Below are 13,968 nucleotides of genomic sequence, written 5' to 3'. Positions count from 1 at the left end.
ACTTATACTTACCAAAAAAAAAAAAAAAAAACTCTAAGAAAAAAAAAACACATAAACAGTATTGGAGTCTTATATCAATTACCTTTAGCAATGAAATACATCCATTAGTTTGGGTCTTTGATATTATGGATGCAATTTTATTTTAATTTTTTTTTTTTTTTTTTGAGGCTTGCTTTGTATTTGGTGTTTACTGAGCTGAGAGTTATTTTTCAAATTTAATTTTTAAAATTTTTATTCCTTAGGGTATGAGTTGACTAAGATAATTGACTAAGATATCTCATGCGTAGTGGATGAGTTGATTAAACCATTTGACAATGTAGTGATAACTGAGGCATAATATCTTGCAATTTCTGGGCACTGATCACGAAGTTGAGAGCTTTGGCTTCTGAGCATAAACTAATAACTCTCTGTAAGTCCTATCTGTGCGTGGTCCATCTTTTGAAATCAGAATCTAAAGTCGCTGATTTAATCTAAGACGTATAGTTTAAATTTCCGGACGGTTGGGCCCAAACTGTCCGTAATTATTTCCGGACGGTTTTGACCCGAACCGTTCATAAACGCTTATGGACGGTTCGGAAAAAACCATACATAATTGCGGACGGTTTTAGTAAAACTGTCCGCAAATTTAAATCCTGACCCATTTTCATGGACGGTTTTAAACCGTCTAGGAAAAACCGTTTGGACCTTTTTCCATACAGTTTTTTCCAATTTATGGATGATTTAAAACCGTCCAAAAATCTCTTTTTTTTAGTAGTGTTTTAGTTTATCAAATAACGGGTCAAATGTTGGGATCATGTACATTATAGAACAACGGAATAATCTCAACAACACATGGATTGATCATGCTTTTTTCAAAAAAAAAAAAAAATCTGCTCAAGAAGAAAATCTTAATATCAAGTAAGATAAGATGATCATATCACTCTCTCCCCCCCCCCCCCCCCCCCCCCCCCTCCCAAAAAAAAAAAAACGGCCTAAGGCAGTGCAGGGGCGGTTATCAAATTTCACTAACCGCCATAGGCGGTTACTATTAAAGATACAACTCCCACAAGTAATGATAAGCATTTCAATGAAGACACTGAAGATGCATTCATAATTGAAGATAATAATAATGAGATGGTTGAAGTGAGATAAGATGTGAATAGTTGTAGCCATTCATAATTGTAGTAGAAGTTGAATGGTTGTGTAGTTGTTATAAATATCAATACAATGATCCCACAATATTCATAAGGAGAAATAAGCCTTCTAAAGGCACCACTGCTATTTTTCTTCGATCACCTATTTTGTTTTCTTCTCAATGGCTATCCCACCATCTTCTACAATTGTCTCTTCTTTATCAACCATTGACGGGTCCACATAGTCAAATTATTCCTCTATAGTTTATGCTCATTGATAACCACTTCTTCTTTACTATGCTTATTTTCAATAGAATGACACAACAATAATACAGTGTTCTTCACCATCCTCAATGTCCGTTTTGATTAATTTATGTCGATTCTATTTTAGCCATCAAATCATCAATCCTCTTATGGATTCAACAATGTTCTTATGTATCAAATCTTTTTCTCACCAATCTTCCACGTGACTTTCTATTGTCGTGTTTCTCTTATAATTACCCTCTTAGTTTCATAAATCAAAGACCCTTCTTTCCCATACCTTGAGTGTAACAAGGTCAAACTTCACTCTCTTACTTATCTCTTGCGACAACTATTTAGTGTGGCATGTTCAATTTCTTCCCTACGACCCTAGCTACCTCAAAGTTCATTGTCTCCTTGGTTGTGTTGATGACATTCTCCCATGTCTTCAGAGGATTTATATGCCAATTTATTAACGCATGAAATGTGTTTGGAGCAGCTCTCTACTTCTCTGAATTTCTTGAACTCCTCTGCCAGTGCAAACCCTTTATCACTCTTTTTCTGTTTCATGGCAATATGGTATTCTTGGCCCAAATTGTCCAATTCATAAAAAAAAAAAAAAAAGAAAGAAAGAAGGGAATTAGACTTATTTTTCAACTCATTGATCAATTGAGATCTTTTTCTACTTCCCCTCTCTCAATTTCATAAAGCCTTTGGTAGCTTTTGTCATTTCATTATTAATAATGGAGATATAATAGCAATTCCTTTAGCAGAGCCAGATGGCGTTCCTCCAACAAATATCAAATAGTAGATGTGTTAAATATCATGCTCTTATTTCTACTCGGTTTATCACTCTTCTCTCCAAACTCAACGTTCGTTCATTACCGTTGAGTTTGCGGGGGCTTGTTAAAGATACAACTCACACAAGTAATGGCAAGCATCTCAATGAAGACACTGAAGAGACATTTATAAGTGAAGAAAATAATAATGAGATAGTTGAAGAGATCTCACAATACATTGAATATAAAACGTTAGAAGATGTATAGTGAGATAGGAGGTGAATAGTTGTAACCATTCATAATTGTAGTAGAAGTTGAATGGTTGTATAGTTGTTATAAATATCAATACAATGATCCCACAATATTCATGGGGAGAAATATAGTTCTCAAATCTTATAGTTACGGTTAGCGGTTTGGGGCAATAACCACTAATCATAACCGTAACTGTCTTTTCACCCTACTTCTTGGCTTTATGGGTTTATTTGATTTTTCTTTTTCTCTCTTTGAGAAGCACGACTAGAAGGGATTTAGAACCTCTTAATCTTTTACTTAATGGCTGAAAATAACCAAGAGAATGAACTCTCAATTTTTTTAGAGTGCATCTTATACCTACACAAGTTCTCATTTTATAGGCATGCGCTTACTTGGAAATGAGACAAAACCTAGCCTCCTTATTCGTAGATCTTGAAAATGTTCTTGTTGAAGAACGAAGAGAAGACTTACGTGGAGTAGTGAATTGAAGGATAAAATAAAAAAGAGCCAGCAGGAGCTATCAAAATGGAGCAAGAAAAATTCAGGTCACACAGAGGAGCTTATAAACCTGAAAACTAAGCAACTTAAGGAGCTTCAAGGAGGAGAGGGTCTAATGGATATGGAGAAAATAAAAAAGCTTCAGCGGGAGGTAAATGAAGTAATGGAGTTGGATGAATTAAAATGGCAACAGCGAGCGAAGGAAAATTAACTAAAACATAAAGACAAAATTTTAAATATTTTCATGCATGTGCCAATCAAAAAAGACAAACGAACCATGCACATTACTACAATCACTGATGCAGATGAGGTCTTATGCACAACACATGAAGAGATTGGGCGGGCGTTCAAAAATTACAACCATAAACTGTTTATGCCTGAACCACCGAAGGGGGTAGATGAATGTCTACCTGTTATGACCAGGAAGGTTCCAGTAGGAATGAATGAAGAGCTTCTTAAAGCTTTTATTGTGGAGGAGGTAAATATAGCTCTGAATCAAATGGAGCCTCTCAAAGCATTAGGCCCAGATGGTTTTGCAGCGTGTTTCTATCAAGAAAATTGGGCAATAATTGGCGATGATGTATGTAATGCATGCAGTTCTTAATTTTTTTACAACGAGCCAGTTAGATGGGGATATTAATTCAATCTATATTGCCTTATTTCCAATAATAATAATAATAATAATAATCAAACCACGGTGACTGAGTTGGGGCCCATAAGAATATGTAATGTTTTGTACAAAATTATTTTGAAGGTGTTGGCGAATAGATTGAAAGTAATCCTTTTAAATATTATTTCACATAATCATAGTGCATTCATCCTTAGAAGGCTGAACTCTGACAACATTCTAGCGGGCATATGAAACTTTACATTCAATGCATACTAGAATGTGGGAGAAGATGGCTTATATGGCTTTAAAATTAGAAACGAGTAAAGATATGATAGGGTGGAGTGGAGATTTTTGGAGGAAGTCATGTGACAAATAGAATTTGATAATATATGGATTATTTTGCTAATGCAGTGCATCAAGTCTACCAGGTATTCCACTCTCATTAATGGGCAAACAATGGGTAGAATTCGTCCCTTGAGAGGAATAAGAGAAGAGGTCCCATTATCCCCTTAGCTTTTCATTCTTTGGTTAAAGGCTTTGAGCTCTATCCTTCAACACACAGAAAGAATGGGTTGTTAGCTGGTGTTCCAATCTTCACAAAAGGCCCACAACTAAATCACTTTTTTTTTTTGGCTGATGGAAGTTCACTATTTTGCAAGGCAAATTCATTGGAATGGCACAAGTTGTTCGAGTTGTTGGAACGATAGGAGAAGGCTTCAAGGAAAAAATTGAATAAAGAAAAAACTTATAGCATGAGAGTCTAACTTCCTGCTGCCAAAGGAATTGTGCAAGGAGATAAATTCGATTACGCAAAAGTTTGGTGGGGCTACAAGGAAAAAGATTCGAAGATCCACCGGATGAGTTGGGGGAAAATGGGGTATTCTAAGGCAAAGGGAGGCATGGGGTGCATGAGTAATTTTAGAAGTCTCTCATGTGCCACTTTTGTGTCATTCCAAAAACGAGGTAGTTTTTAAAATCATTATTTGATTAAAATTTAATAGTGATCAATCACAAGCTCAATAGTCATTTTAAAAGCCACCTCATTTTTTGAGGGATGCAAAAGAGACTTCTAGCATTACTCAAGCTACATGGATCTACGGTGTGCCTTAATGAAGCATTATTAGCAAAACCGTGTTGGCCAATCTTGCAGAATCCCCATTGTCTGGCAGCAAAGGATTTTGAAGGCAAAATTTTTTCTAACAAGGTCGATGCTGTAGGCGAATCTATGTAAAATATTGTCGTTTGCTTGTCGAAGTATTGCCTTGGCACGTGATTTGTTAAAAGAGGGGCTAATATGGAGAATTAGGAGTGGGCAGGAAGTTAAAGTTTGGAGTGATAAATGGTTGCCAACTCCAATGACTTATTATGTCGAATCCCGGAGGAGGTTGTTAGCGGAAGATGCAAAAGTAGTGTAGCTCATAAACCAATATACTAAATGGTGGAATATGTCTTTAATAAAAGAAATTTCTCGAGCGGATGAGGCTGAGATTTTCTGTCAATTACCCATTAAGCAGATATCGACAAAAGACAAGTTGATTTGGAGAGGAACCTCTACAAGAGAGTTCACAGTGCGGAGTGCTTGCCAATTAGAAAAAGATAAGGAAATATATGTAGTTAGGGGAAGGGTCAAAAAGCTCAAGATATAGCAAAATATGGAAGACAATAAGGAGCTTGAGGTGCTAAATCCAGTAAAAATATTTTTGTGGCTGGTGTGCAACACTATACTCCCAACAATAGAGAATTTGTAAAAGAGAGGTACTGTCAAGGATTCTTTATGCATTTTCTGTAATTTGGAGAGTGGAAATGTAAAACATATTTTATAGGATTGTCCATCCATCAAAGATGCGACCAGAATCCTCTCCAGTTGAGAGGAATTGGAGAGGAGCTGATCCTTACACACACGAGCATTTTTATAATTTCACATGGTGTAAAATTAGAAAAATACCTCTGTGTATAAATGATCGGCTCCTCTCTAGTTGAAAACCTGATGACCAAAGATGTTGCGGGAAAAAGGTGCAAAAGAGTACAAGGGGTTGGAGCTACTTTTATAGATGTCTTGGATGATATGATTGACAAATGTACGGTAGAGGAACTAGAACTCCATATAGTGATTGGAAGGAGAATCTAGTTCAGAATAAATACATTGATGCATGAAGGTGAGTTTTCTCATCCAAACCAAATGATTCAGGAGGCTGAAGCTTCTTTGAAGGAGTACAGAACTACTAATGTAATAGGAGAGGCGAAAGAAATAAACACCACATAGAAAAAATGCAAGTGGATTGGCAAACTCTACCACAAGAAATGTATAAGGTAAATTGGGATATGGCCATCGACTCCACTAATAGGCGTAAGGGGATTGACATTATTGTGAGAGACAATGTGGGTATGGTAAATGCAGCTAGAAGTCTCACACTCTTTGTGTTGTGCAAGAACTTGTGGTGGCGAAAGTGTTAGCTGCGTCGAGTGCCGCAAAGTTTAGTCTAGGCCTACAAAGTATTATTTTGGAGGGGGATTCTTTGCAGGTAGTCAATGTGATTAAAGCCAACAGGCCAAATTGGAGCAAATATGGACCGCTAATGGAGGACACTAAAGGGGTCTTAAATATTCTATGGAACTAGCAGATGTCATATCAAAAGAGGGGCCTTAAATATTGTGGGAAATCTCTATTCCGAACTCTTGTTCATGGAGTTGGAAAAAACTCTTAAAGCTTCAAGATATAGCAAAGAGTTTTATCAGATTCAACGTTGGCAATGGCTCTAGGGTGTTGCTATCAAGAATGGAGAGAGGGTTTGGCCTCCCCTGCTCGATCCGATGCTTTGGATGAAGTTCACAGCAAACTCTATGAGATTGAACTTGGTGATACTGACTCGATCAGCTATTTGGAATGCTAAGAATGGACAGTATAAATGTGCTGATACTTGGGAAAAGTTAAGAGAGGTTTATCCAGATGTAGGACGGTGGAAATTGGTCTAGTTTTCAACTTCTATCCCTAAACACTCCTCCTTTCTTTGGCTTGTATTCCGGGATGCATTGGTCACTAAGCACAAAATGTGTGGGTGGGGTTACACGGGATGCTCATTATGCTTATTCTGCTATGGTGCCCAAGAGAGTCGAGAACACCTCTTCTTTAGGTGTAGCTTCAGTCGCCAAATTTTGACTTAAATCAAGGCTGAGTGTTCCATTTCAAATGCTCCTCTAGATTGGGATGCTACTGAAGATTGGGGCTTAAAGGTATTAAATGGCAGAGGAATTTGGGCTAGTTTGGGGAGGTTATGTTTGGGGGCAACTGTTTATAATCTTGAATGCTCTTCTGCATAACTCTTCGCCTAGAAAAAAAGAATTTATTATGGATTGTATTAGATGGGAAGTTCGTTCAAGGTTTGTGGCTAAAGGGCATTCAAGAAGCTCACTCATAGATTAGTGTTTCGATGGAACCTGCAAACCTCTGTATGTACGTTTTGAGGTTGTAGGCTGTGGTCTTTGGCGGTTGTTAAGATGTTGTATGTTGTCTTTGTGCCAGTTTTTTGATGTTTGATATGCTTTGCGTTTCGGGCTGGCTTTGCTGTTGGTTTATGTGGCTTTAGTCTTGTTGTCTTCTGCTATCATTTTCTTGAGGTTGCAGTTTGCTTCAGCTTAGGCTTGTATTTCTGGCCTTTGAGATTGTTTCTCTGTTTGAGATTGTGGTCCAGGCTGTTTTTTCTTTCAGGAGTGTATTTTGAGTATTGATCAAATGAAAGCTTTTATCCATTAAAAAAAATTAAAAAAAGAAAGAGGTTAATTTTGCTGCGCATGAGAAATATTGTTAGAAAAAATTCATAATTGTATTCGTAACACTATACTTTTAGAGCAACATGCTCTTATTGTTTAGAGCATTATGCTTTAGATAGGGACAGATTTAGGAGGGCCGGTATAGGCTATGTCACCCTTCAATTCCAAAAAATAAAAAAAAAAAATTAGGTAAAAAATAAAAATTTAGTTTATCGGCTCTTACCAACAAATTTTTTTGACTCCTAACCTCTGTCGATAAGAATTTCTGTCTCTGTTCCTTGCTTTAAATTATTCAGTTTTGAATGTGGATTGAAATACAGGTCGAGGAAGGGGAAAGGGGAGAATCTTGAACAAATAATTAAAAAAAAAAAAAAATTTAATTGCAAAGTTATGACCTTGAATAATATGTGTCACGCGTTTCTAAGCAACGTTTAAAGACGAGATTTACGTTACAACAAATCCTAATCCCGCCATAACAATTATCTAAGTGGCTTTATAGGATTTGGGAAGGCCAAACGACGACGGTTAGGTTCTCTTGTTTTTCGAACAGTGAGGGAGACCGATGATATTCAGGTGAGCTAGTGAACTGCAAAGACTCAAACCATTGGAGTCAATACTGGTTAGCCTTGTCCATTTCTGGGTCATCCATGGCGTTTTCTGCAACTTTCTTCACATCTTCATCACCTTCTCTCACTCTTCCCTGTAAGACCCACAGACCCTTTTACTCTCAAACTGGTTATTGTCTTACACCCCTAACAGTTAGGGCCTCAACCACTCTGGATTACTCCAAGGTCTCTGTGGACGAAAAGACTCCAAAACCATCAAAGGTGAGCCTAAGCTATGCCTTTTGTTCTTTGCTTGAATTGGGTTTTCTTTGTTTGTTTTAAGAAATCTGAAATTGGAGTTCTTTTTTAAAATTTTCTTTCTAATTTTATAATTTTGAATATGGGATTGAAAGTTGTGCCTCTTATATTTGTATTTTAAGGTAAATAGAGAAAGATAAAGAAACTTCTATTTTTAAATTTTTGGAGAGGGGGGGGGGGGATGATTTCTTAAAAGAAGGAAATGGAATACTTAGACTTTGCTTAGTGAACAATTGGATGCGTCCATATGTAAAGGATAAAGGAAGAAAGAAGAGGTAATGAGCTAAAATAATGATCAAAAGTTTGAACTTTGTTGTTACTTTTCTCACTCTTATATGAGGTGTCAAATAGTTGTTGTGTATCAATGGTGATTGAATTGAACTTTTGTCATCTTAGACGAATTTTGTTGGAAACCGTTGGAAATGCGATTGTTGCACTTCAATTTCGTGAATATGTAATGGTCTTCAGGGACGTAAAATGGTGATAAAGTTCTGAATAGATTCCTTTTATGGAGCATTCCGAATTAGATCCTGTAGGTGCTAACCAAATAGGCTCAAGATGTTAATATTCTGTGAAACGAAAGATAACACATTTAAAATTGCATTTCACTTAAAATAGAATATACTGATTTCATGTGATTTTTGGATTTAGATCTTGGGCATCCTCATTGCATGGGATCCCGGTCCATTTCTATATAGTCCATTATCTAACAGTACTGAACCAGGTTTTATTGGACACTGAGTTGCGTGATGATAAGTTACAGAAAAACTAGGACTTAATTAAAGGTGTTGCTTTGTTTGCCATTACAAATGTAGGAGTCCTAACATTTCTGTTTGTCTCACATATTATACTTGCTGTTTCAGACTAGTAGTTGGCAATGGAAATTCAAGGACAATTATATTAACATCTACTATGAGGAACATGTGAAGGAGAGCCCTGATCCTCCTAAAAATATCCTTATGATGCCAACCATTTCTGATGTTAGTACCGTTGAAGAATGGAGATCAGTGGCCAGAGACATTGTTCAGCGAGTTGGTGAAGTCAATTGGCGAGCCACGATTGTTGATTGGCCTGGTCTGGGGTACTCTGATAGGCCAAAGATAGATTACAATGCCAATGTCCTGGAGGAATTCCTTGTTGACTTAATTAATGCTCGCAATGGCCCAATAAGTGACTCAGGTTGGTATTATGGCTGTTTTTGAAGATAATTATAAAATGAATTTCTGATTTTTTTCCTAAAGCATGTCTCACTTTCTGAAGAGCTTGGGCATCTTTTTTGCAATAGATATTGAGTCGGATAATACACCTTATAGCTGTAAAAGTTACAAAGATCACAATTTGAAGTTGGTTGTAGATTAATTTTGTCTATGAAAAGGATTAGGTTGTAGATTAAATTTGTCCTGAGGTTGTAGATTAGATTTGCAATAACTGGGGAATTCCCTTCAGTTTCCTGGTTTAGAGGTTGTTCTGCTTGAGTTTGGCAGGAGTTTTTGTCTGGGTTGTTTGAGGGTTGTGCTGTTTGCTGTTCGTAGTTTTGATGTTTCATCTGTTGGTGGCTGCTGTGGTTGCAGGTTTGAGTTTGTTGCTGGGGTGTTTAGCTTCCTGTTAAAGCTTGTATTTTGCTTTTTGGGGGATGTCTAGAGGGGTTTTTCTTTGTATTCTGTTTGATTTTATAGATTCTTTGTTTAGGAGTTTTGCTTTGGACTTTTTCTCAGAAGATTTGGGGTTTAGTCTGTTGCTTCTGTTGCTGTTGTAAGTTTCTGAGCAACTTGAGTTCCAGTAGGTTTTTCTTTCTGGAGAGAGTTTTGTAATATTTGTGTGGAATGAAAAATTTTATTCATCCAAAAAGAGAGAGAGAGAGAGAGAGAGAGAGAGAAAAGGATTAGGTTTTATTTTTTTGAAAGAATGAGTAGAACTTTATATTGGCAAAAAGAGTCAACTGTACATCAAGAGGTTTACCAACCAAAAGAACAAAACACACATCAACCAGAGAAAAACTCTAGGAAAACCCACACTTCACTCAAGAACCTAACTACCAGACCCGCCAAAAAAAAACCCTGCCAACAAAGGAACAAACTAAATCAGAATACAGACGTCAATGTTTCATTTGTGACAAAGGATAACATTCCCCATTGTCTTTGGGAACTTGCCCTTTCCAGAGATTCTACACCGAACTTCCCAAAAAATTTGCTTCAGAACCTGCTCTTCAGTGAGAGGCTGCCCACCAAATTTTAACTCATTTCAAACTCGCCATAAACAGTACACAGCAAAGCTCAAAATTAGTCTACAAATTGTCTCCATTAAGCTTTTATTCTTCCAGTTTCGGCAACCTTCATCAATCAAATCACTCCAACTAGTAGATAGATTCAACAAATCACACCGCTGCAAGCAAGTTTTCCAAACCCGGGAGCTAAAACCACAAGAAAAGAAAAGGTGATCTCGGCTCTCGATTCCAGCCCTGCAAAAACCACAGTTAGCCTATTATTAATAGTTAACCATAGGGTGAAAAGCTTGTTTGGGAATAGCAAAAGAATGCCAAACCAGTGGCCACCAACTCACAGCTATCTTTTCCTTCTTGAGGTGATTCCAAGTATCTGCACAAGTGAACAAACCAGACCTAGCAAGAGTCTATACAGGCTTGTCTACTTCACCGATCGGCACATCCATCAATCTACTTTGAATAGCAACAAGATCTTCAGAACGCGCCGGCCTCCAGCACCATTCACCCTGCTTAAGGACAGTATCTAGTTTAGCATCCAGTCTACTATTTGAGTCATATATAACTCTAAAGCCAAAATGTCAAAAAGAGCTCCAAATTGGTGCCAATTATCCACCCATAAGTGGGGTTTGGAACCATTACCAACGTCAAATCTGAGAAAATCCCGAACTAAACTCTTGATTTTTAACAACTTCCTCTAACACCATGAGCTGTTATTAGGGATGCTCACACTCCAGAAGCTTCTCCCTTTCAGCAGTTATTCATGGACCTAAGCTACCCATATGGATCCAGATTTAGCAAAATACTCCAAATGTGTCTCATCATGGAAGAGATATTCCAAATCTCAACATATTTCAACCCCAAACCTCCTTCCTTTTTAGGGAAACAAATATCATTCCGAGAAATTTTTGCCTTGGCAGTGTTTCCATCACTATCATTCCATAAGAAACGACTAAATTTCTGACTAATATCTTTGAGAATTCTCTTAGGAAGAATGAAGATGCTGGACCAATAAACTTGGATACTATAGAGGATAGAAGAAAGGAGTTGCAACCTCCCTGCAAAAGACAACTTCTTGGAGGACCAAGAGTCAATGCGGCCTGCAATTTTGTCTAACAACACTCTGCAATCCCCAGCAGACAATTCAAAGGATTAGGTTTTAGCCAATCTTTTATACGTTTTGGGTGCCTCACCCACTTGGAATGCCATTAAAAGTTGGAGGATACAGTGAGGAACCAGAATAAGAGCATGATCCATGTTTTCTAGCTTGAAATCAAGCTCCTGCCTTTTTTAAATTTTTCGTAAGTATACTTCTAAATGGAAATGGCTCTGTATCTGTTGGAGGGTCAGCTTTGGCTAGTCTATTAAAGTCACGAATGGAGGCATTCCGTACGCACAAAAGGTAAATGGTTAGTAGTCACCTTACCACGAAATGTCATGATAGTGGGATTGGTTTGGTTAATTAGATGAACACTCCATGACCATACCATTCTCTAAACATCCTTCATAGCTTGCACATGCCAAGTGTGGCCATTGCAAGCACTAAGAGACTGATTATCGTTGTTTTTGCTATGATTATTATCAACATATGCCAAACTGGCTGAATCCAAGGGAATGTAAAACCTGTTTTCATTTGCATCTCTGGGGTTCCCATCATGTTATACATAAATGGTTGATCCGCTAAATGTCAATTTTGCTTATCTTCCTTTGTCTGTCATATATCTTGTTAGCAAGTTCCTTGTGCTCTCCTGCATGTGTATATTTTGTTAATCCTATCAGAATTTTCCTTTTGTAATATGGTCATGCTTCCTCCTCCCCCACCCCCAGGAAAAAAGGTTATTTTGGGGAAGAATGTTTTCCTTATATGTGGTTTCATTTTGTTCATCTCCAGGATTTTCTTTCTTTTTGAATGTTTCCAGCAAATTATTTATGTAATAATTTGAAATTTCTTTTGCCAATAACTTTCTATTTTCAAACTAGAGAACAATTTGGTGGTCGTTGGAGGAGGCCATGCAGCAACAGTTACAGTTCGTGCTGCAAAAAAGGGTTTGGTGAAACCTTCGGCCATAGCTGCTGTTGCACCCACTTGGGCTGGCCCCCTTCCTATTGTGTTTGGTCGAGATTCCAGCATGGAAACAAGGTATGCTGAACCTCAATACCTCCAGTATGAGAGGAAGTGTTAGCTTGTTTAGAACTGCTATTTTACGCATGCTTTCTGACACTAGAAACACAAAGCAAAGTGAAGAGCTACATGCTTTGTAGGAAATTCAATCTTTCTAAGTTGCTGTTATAAACTGAGATAGCTAGATCTTCGTCTTAGTCACAGTTTGGATGGTAAAGTCTTTGGTGCTAGATTGCTGGGTTAAGTTTCTCCATTTTTTTGAATTATCACTTGCTGATAGGAGTGCGATTAGCGTTCTGAATATTATCTACCGAGCATTGTTGGTTCCTTAGAATTTGCATTGAATTCTAAAATCAGAACAACATTTGTAGGAACCGGATTTATTTTGTTAATCAAAACGTGGTTTACTTGGTTTCTTATTTCCGTTTTAACTTCTTTCTTTCTTTTCTGTTTTTAACTTAATTTCTTATTGATTTACCAGGTATGGGTTGCTTAGGGGCACCTTAAGGACCCCTGCTGTGGGATGGATGATGTATAACATGCTTGTCAGCAACGAAAAGGCAATTGAATCCCAGTACAAATCCCATGTCTATTCCAATTCTGACAATGTTACTCCAGGCATTGTAGAAAGCAGATATGCACTAACAAAACGGAAGGGCGCCCGTTATTTGCCTGCTGCTTTCCTAACTGGTCTACTTGACCCTGTCCAATCTCGGGAGGAGTTTCTTGAACTCTTTGCATGGTTGGAGGGAAAGATACCTATGCTGGTTGTGTCAACCGAAGGATCTCCAAAGAGGTCAAAAGCAGAGATGGAAGCTCTAAGGGGAGCCAAAGGGGTGAGCAAATTTGTTGAAGTCCCAGGTGCTCTTCTTCCACAAGAAGAGTATCCCTCCAAGGTTGCTGAGGAACTTTACCAGTTTTTGCGAGAGAATTTTGAATCCAGGGTTTAAAACATTCTCGTTTATGGATTTTTTGTTCCGTTAAACTGTTGATTCTCCACCTCCCCCTCCCTTCCAAAATTATGTTCACTGAGATTTTGTAGTCCTGCAATTTATACCCCTGGTGAAAAGCTTCTACAAGAATATGCACATTCAATGTTGTTTTATACTTAAATCTTTAAATTCTGCTTCTGTATGTGTAGTCACTGAACGTGATGTATATTTTGAGATCTCTATATATAAACAAGAATGATTTATGTTGTTTTCTTCCTTCGTCCCCAGTGCATGCATTAGCCCATTGCTTAAGCAGAATTGTATGCGTTAAATAACCATTTATTCTAAAAGGTTAAATTGATACGAATAAATAAATTTAAGTGTTTAATTATATTCCAACACTCCTTTCACGTTCCTCTTTACTAATGTAATAGTTTATGTAAGACTATTACATTATTCACTATCAAAATTAATTGTTTAAAGGTTAATGCAGTAAGTATCATGTGCACTTATAAACTACGTGGAAGTCTACGCAGTGCTTATAATGTTAGCCATAGTTTAATTTAATTGTTTA

The 13,968-nt window shown here is 37.4% G+C and overlaps 1 protein-coding gene across 1 annotated transcript; it reads left to right on the top strand.

Moving 5' to 3' along the window:
- The first annotated feature begins 7,783 nt into the window (after window positions 1–7,783).
- LOC133875664 (uncharacterized) lies at window positions 7,784–13,670 on the top strand. Its single transcript, XM_062313865.1, has 4 exons — window positions 7,784–8,086; window positions 8,986–9,301; window positions 12,321–12,480; window positions 12,944–13,670. The coding sequence occupies exons 1-4, from the start codon at window positions 7,907–7,909 to the stop codon at window positions 13,410–13,412; spliced, it is 1,125 nt and encodes a 374-aa protein (XP_062169849.1). The 5' UTR covers window positions 7,784–7,906; the 3' UTR covers window positions 13,413–13,670.
- The last annotated feature ends 298 nt before the right edge of the window (window positions 13,671–13,968 follow it).

This window comes from Alnus glutinosa, chromosome 8 (assembly GCF_958979055.1).
Source record: "Alnus glutinosa chromosome 8, dhAlnGlut1.1, whole genome shotgun sequence".
Lineage (NCBI taxonomy): Eukaryota > Viridiplantae > Streptophyta > Magnoliopsida > Fagales > Betulaceae > Alnus > Alnus glutinosa.
Note: the sequence above shows the minus strand (reverse complement) of the source record. Positions and strands in the feature narration are given on the sequence as shown.